The following is a 7309-nucleotide window of genomic DNA, read 5'->3' as shown; positions in this document are numbered from 1 at the left end:
CTTGTCATTCTGTAACTTTATGTATTTGTTACAAATATAACAACACACCGTGTATTTTATCATCCCAGCTAAATCCTCAATTTCCCATTCGTCGTGAAAATGGTGAGCTTGGTCTTCTTTTGGGCAATCATTGTCTAAACTATTATAAGAGTTCCACCCATTTATAAGCATGAAAAATGCTATCAATATCAAAAGTTTAAAATAATACTCACTTCAAATCATTTAAAACTTTATTAATTATGTCTTAACAATATTATATTTAGATCTACAACAATAAGTATAGTAACAAATGATAAGTGGTAACATGTCACATGATCTTTTTTCAATATGTGTTTGGATCCAGAGCATGCACATGAAGGTAGGTGCAGCAAAGGGATAACAAATTGTGTTATATCTCATTGATCGAGAGGTGGCTAAAATGCACGTCTAATTGTAGAGTCAAAGAGAAAAAATGTGCAAAAAATAATATCGACAATATTTGAAAATTCATTTTTTTAAATACGACGGTTATAACTGGTTACCTGGTTAGTTATTCGCAAAGTACCCGCTAACCGGGTAATATTTTTCCTCCGGTTAATTGGAAGCCCTAGTTTTGACCAACAACTTGCTCTTTCAAATATCAAGCTAAATGTGAAACTTTTATGTTCATTGAAACAAGCTCATCTATCACATTAATTAGTTATTATCGTATAATAATTGTGTTAGGTATATCAGTAAATACATAATATTATAAAGTCATATTGATATTAAAAATACATGTAAATATGTGCATTTAGTTCTTACTCGTATATTGTTATGTATATCAGACAAAAAAAAACGACACCCGCAGGACTTGAATCGGTGTCTGCTAGATTCCCGCCAGTATGCTTTTCCAATAAAGCTACGGGCATCTTAATTAATTACGACGTTTTTAACTAGTGGTTGTGACATAAAATGCCTATCGAATTGCGTTATATATAAGGTTGGCTATCGGTTTTAGTACAAAATGATTTTTTTAAGTGTATATATGCATGAGGTATTTTCAAATTAGGTTCATTTCAATATATAGAAAGTTATATTCTCAAATCTTGTGTCCCATTCGTAGAATTAAAAAAGTAGTTGAACATATTGCCAGATTTAAATGGGTCTTCGCCAGCATGTCATGTTATGTAAATTTGTATAACTAGATTATATACATAAGTAAATGGTCTTTCACAAGAATAAGTCATTTAAAGTAATTTCATGGGACCAGGTGTGATTGAATGAAAAATAACATTGACAAATTTAAGAGGTTTTTCACAGGGATGAGTAATTTTGTCGCTCCATTTTTGGTAAATTCAGTGAAGGGATGTTATACCAGAGGATATAATTGCATTTAACATAACATGTAATTATTTTTCACTAGAATGTGTCGTTTTGTGTGATTTCATCCGACGAGATGTTATACACAAGTAACCACATTGGTCACATTTAAATGGCTTCCTATCAGAATGAGTCATTTTGTGTGATTTCATGTTTCCAGATGTTATACAAGAGTAATCACACTGCTGACATTTAAATGGCTTTATACCAGTATGCGTTTTTATATGTAATTTCATGTTTCCAGATGTTCTACACGAGTAATCACATTGATCACATTTAAATGGCTTCTCATTTGAATGAGTCATTTTGTGTGATTTCATGTTTCCAGATGTTATACAAGAGTAATCACACTGCTGACATTTAAATGGCTTTATACCAGTATGCGTTTTTATATGTAATTTCATGTTTCCAGATGTTCTACACGAGTAATCACATTGATCACATTTAAATGGCTTCTCATTTGAATGAGTCATTTTGTGTGATTTCATGTTTCCAGATGTTATACAAGAGTAATCACACTGCTGACATTTAAACGGCTTTATACCAGTATGCGTTTTTAAATGTAATTTCATATGACTAGATGTTTTACAAGAATAATTACAATGATCACATTTAAATGGTTTTATACTAGAATGAGTCATCTTGTGTAATTTCATATGGTAAGATGTTTTACAAGAATAATCACATTTGTCACATTTAAATGGCACACCAGTATGTGACATTATATGTAATTTCATTTGAGTAGATGTTACACATGAGTTATCACATTGATGACATTTAAATAGCTTTATACCAGTATGTGTAATTTTATGTCGTTTCATGTTACTAGATCGTATACATGAGTAATTACATTGATCACATTTAAATGACTTCTCAATTGAATGAGTCATTTTGTGTGATTTCATGTTTCCAGATGTTATACAAGAGTAATCACACTGCTGACATTTAAATGGCTTTATACCAGTATGCGTTTTTATATGTAATTTCATGTTTCCAGATGTTCTACACGAGTAATCACATTGATCACATTTAAATGGCTTCTCATTTGAATGAGTCATTTTGTGTGATTTCATGTTTCCAGATGTTATACAAGAGTATTCACACTGCTGACATTTAAATGGCTTTATACCAGTATGCGTTTTTATATGAAATTTCATGTTTCCAGATGTTATACACGAGTAGTCACATTGATCACACTTAAATGGCTTCTCATCAGAATGAGACATTTTGTGTAATTTCAAGTTTCCGGATGTTATACAAGAGAAATCACACTGCTGACATTTAAATGGCTTTATCCCAGTATGCGTTTGTATATGTAATTTCATGTTTCCAGATGTTATACACGAGTAATCACATTGATCACATTTAAATGGCTTCTCATTTGAATGAGTCATTTTGTGTCGTTTCATGTTTCCAGATGTTAAACAAGAGTAATCACACAGCTGACATTTAAATGGCTTTATACCAGTATGCGTTTTTATATGTAATTTCATATGTCTAGATGTTTTACAAGAATAATTACAATGATCACATTTAAATAGTTTTATACTACAATGAGTCATCTTGTGTGATTTTATATGGTAAGATGTTTTACAAGAATAATCACATTGATCACATTTAAATAGCTTTATACCAGTATGTGTAATTTTATGTCGTTTCATGTTACTAGATTGTATACATGAGTAATTACATTGATCACATTTAAATGGGTTTTCTCCGGTATACAGAAATTTAAATTTTTTCGTGTCTCTAGAATAATTGGACTCATCACTTTTAAATGGCGTTTGACAAGAGAAATTGCTTTTACTACGATTACATTGTTTTACATCCATAGTAGTGATTTCGTGGAATATATTTTTTTCGGGTATTGATTTAGTAACATTACGTATAATAGCGCCACGTGTTTTTTTTAAATTTTTCTTGTATTCCTCGAGTTCTTTTTTAACATCTTGTTCGTCGATTTGTATGATGTCATCAATTTTCTCATCTTCAGACGTAATGGGATTTGCTGCGTTATCCTAAAAAAACATTTTTAATATAATTATTAGCACCACACTATCTAGACAGCATAACCATTTTTTAAACTTTCATCCGCATTACATGTGTGAAGTTAATTATCTACTGAAGTTACATAGGTTTCCTAGTTAAGCTGAACGATGCAAAAATAATTTGAAAAACTTTGTTTTAAGATACATGTCGTTTTCATAACAGCGAAGTGGGTATAATCATCTTGTTAGTGGTTCGCTCTAATCCAGATTTCAATTTGATCTCGATCGGCCCTGACAATTTACGTATGGTTCACTTTTCATTGGACAAAATAGATTCTGATCCGGATGATCAAAGTGAAGTAGCCTTTTGTTTCACCCTGCAAGTACCTGAGTGTGTTTGGCATCCTTCAGAATATCGATTTAAGCTGGACGTAGTGTACTTTAGGCGAATTAACTATTGTTTTAACTCAACCATTGTCCTATCTCCTGAATAGAGTAAAACAAGGTACTACATTTTGGTATAGTAGATGAAGATTGCAGAATGGGATAGTGGGTACATTTGCTTGCGGCATTCGGCTTCTATTGAATTATATGATCCATTGGTACTGTTTATGATAACGCCATGTGTACGGCTATTTTCCGTTTTATTTTTAATCGCGCGTTTATACTTTGGTATAGTAGTAACCTTTTCGAAATTATCGATTTACCAACTTTATGTTTTTACGAATACTAACAATGTATTTTTCTTTTTTAACGATAACCAATTATCGTCTATTCAATTCAAAACTATCCTAAACGCCTATTTTTCGAAATAGGTTTTTTAACATCAATCGATTCTATATGAAACTTCCAACATTTCCGTATAAAACTAAATGCATAGGGTTATATTGAATTTAAGAAACAATTATTTGTACGCCTCTTCTAAAGTATCCTAAATGACATTATTTGCCAATGTTTTGAATTTTTCATAAATTTGAAATTGGGAAAAATTCCTCAAAATTTATTGAAATTTGAAACACAAAATTGATTTTTTAATATTTCGATATTACAGAACTAAATCGAATTAAGTACCTATAGATTCATAATTTCTAAATATCGCTTTCTTGCACTTTTTATGTTTAGCCTTTTTTGGATGGTTTCGATTTGAATAGACGTTATGTTCATCGCAACTGTACTTAATATTATTTGATCCATTAGTTACGCTATTTGTGTCCGCTGGTATTGGGACCATCACATATTATTTTATACACATTATAATTATTCTACTTATTCTCTGAGATTGATTTTACTGGTTAGTTTTACTAGTATTTTACTGGTACTGGTAGACTAGATACGAGAAAGAAACACAATATCTTCATGTTTTACCTACATTGTAAAGTACGTACATGGTTCAAATAAATGGATTACCTGTTTTAGTGGGCTATATTCGGAATACGAACAACTTGGTTGATGATCTTTATTATTAATTGTATCTTTAATAAACTCTTTCTTGATGTCCACTCGCTGAAATTCGGGTTCCGATTTTATATTTACTATGTCTCGTGTTTGAAGGTTCTGAAAAAACAAAATATTATCATTTCATTAAATCAAGCTTACTTGTGATTACTCACTTTTATATGATTTATAATAATAATTAGTATATTCATCGGGAAAGCATTATTTTCCAGCTGCAATACGGTTTCTTAGGCGTAAAACCCACTTAACGCTGCAAGTGGCGCGTAAATCAACGAAAATACAACGTAATCAAATACGCCAGCGCCCACTGGATTTGACGACGCATTATGAGCGCCCGCCGCATGAATCATCGTTTTTTGGCTTCTTGGCGATGCGAATGAAAGAAAATACAATGGAGTCTATTCTTTGAACACAGCGAGCCAAAATCACGCTCTTGAAGCGTCGTCGTTCCACGGGCGAGAAGTCATTATTTAATAACAGAGAACTCATTGTTTAATTTTATTCCGTGTCCTATATTTCGCTGGTTGAATATTGTCGTCGTAAATATTAATTACAAGCCCCGATATAATATAATATTTTTATTGCTTTGTTATGAGAGACGCTGTAATAATAATTATTTTGTGCTGCTTGGGCCGCTTATTACATAGGTGAAGGGTAATGCGCGGCAAGCGGTGTGTGATTATGGTTATGGATAAACGCTTCATACGCCGACTTCGCCCGCTCGTCCGTCTTGATAGGCTTTATTTCTAAGGATCACAGGCGCCTAACTACAAAAATTCATGTTTTGATTTAGGCCCGGTTTCGATACTCCGTAATTATAAATAAAACTTGATGCTGTACATGGATCCGTTTACAAGATATAGTTGAGAAAAGTATGCTTTATTTAATGAATTACATGGTAGTAAAATCTTTATTTGCGTTTTTCTCAAAATTATGTTATTGTATGTTTCTGTAATTATTATTAATAACCATGTCTTTGCTTTTTCGTACAAGGTTTTTTTAAGCGAACACAAACAAAGGGTAGGTGTCGAACCCAGAGCACTCGGATGGAAGACCAGCGCCATAGACACTGCACCACAAGAGACGCCTTGACCAAATGAAGAGGCAAATCTCAAAAAATATCGGTTTCTGCATTCAGATGAATTGGATCAGTGCAGTAGGTATTGCTGTCTTCGCGCAATCGATAGATACATATTATCATTTACTTATACCTAACAAGTAATCAGTAAATAATCCAGTACCTATATCGGCTATTATCAAAATTCCAATAATAAGGACTGAAATATTAGCATAAAAAATATTTCAATTAATGTCAATATAATATTATTAACTATTTCAGCTTCTTGTATAAAAAAAAAAGAATTCACAAGCCAATTATTTGTAATTCCATGAGGTACATAGTGGATTTATTTAAGGATTTGGAAACGTTTAATATAGTTATCCTAGGAAGGTACGTGTAATTTTGCAACGCTTACTAATAAATAAATACGTCTACTAAATTATTGACAATGTCCGCAAACACCAATGAATACCTACCTACCCCGTTTACACGTGTATGGATTTACTGCTGACAGTACGTATTATCACGGCCATAACAATAAAATGTACGTGTCAACATGTACTATCCTGCAGTTGCAAGATTGCATAGGTACATGAATTAAATATATTCGGAAGCTTCTGAATTTTCACGCTACAGTCGGATTTGTTCGATATCTGCGTCTGCACAGTAGAACGATAGTTGCGAACCTGCAGGCAAAGAAACTAACCACATCGCGCAGCGACTCATTTTAATAAAAACCGGTTTTTATGACTGTCAAATAGTACCATAAAATGACAAAATCGCGTCTCGCTTACTCTTGAAGATTGAGATTGGAGATACAGTCAGCACTTAAAATACCCAATATTGTGCAAGTAAATCCATAGACGTGCACAGGCGCTATAAAAGACATAAGCTTTATAAAACTAACCTCAAAAGCAATGCTGGAACCGTTGGGAATTTCTTGCTTTATACAATTATTATTGATCACAGGGTTAATTCGATGGTTTAAGGGCACCTGCCATTCTGCATCAAGTTCGACTTCATCCGGCTCGCGTTTCACGTCCATCTTTCGAATGGAAAGCGTACGTTGGATTATCGTAGCAGACTAAAAACGTGCAGGTGGCAGATAATACTTCTTTGGCAGTTCTGACAATGGCACACTTTGACGTGTTTTAACCATAGATAAAAAATGCTGATAGTATTGCCATATATTATAATCATTACGCAGCAGAGAAATTCAATTCGTGATTATATATGTAATTATTATTATATCAGGCAATTGTGCCGGTTACGCCACGTGGGGCTTACTATGAGTTGAATAGGGTTTGCATATTATTATATACTGTGTAGAATGAAGGAGTGAATATAATTAATATTACAACTCTTGGCAGCATTCGCGATTTTTAGGTTAACAGATGATGCAGTCGTTTCGTTAGAAAGAATTGACATTTTCGTTTTAAAAATAATTCAAGCATGAACATTCTAG

General features: G+C 32.7%; 1 protein-coding gene across 1 annotated transcript; it reads right to left on the bottom strand.

The window, feature by feature from the left end:
• Positions 1–217: 217 nt before the first annotated feature.
• Positions 218–6977, bottom strand: LOC147076553 (uncharacterized). Its single transcript, XM_085940333.1, has 3 exons — positions 6752–6977; positions 4737–4883; positions 218–3359 (listed from the first exon to the last, which is right to left on the bottom strand). Exons 1-3 carry the CDS (start codon positions 6887–6889, stop codon positions 1371–1373), a joined length of 2274 nt encoding a protein of 757 aa, XP_085796459.1. The 5' UTR covers positions 6890–6977; the 3' UTR covers positions 218–1370.
• Positions 6978–7309: the final 332 nt, after the last annotated feature.

This window comes from Rhyacophila brunnea, unplaced genomic scaffold (genome assembly GCF_057557595.1).
Source record: "Rhyacophila brunnea isolate RB1 unplaced genomic scaffold, BYU_Rbru_1.0 scaffold_13, whole genome shotgun sequence".
NCBI lineage: Eukaryota > Metazoa > Arthropoda > Insecta > Trichoptera > Rhyacophilidae > Rhyacophila > Rhyacophila brunnea.
This window is presented reverse-complemented; position numbering and strand designations above follow the sequence as displayed.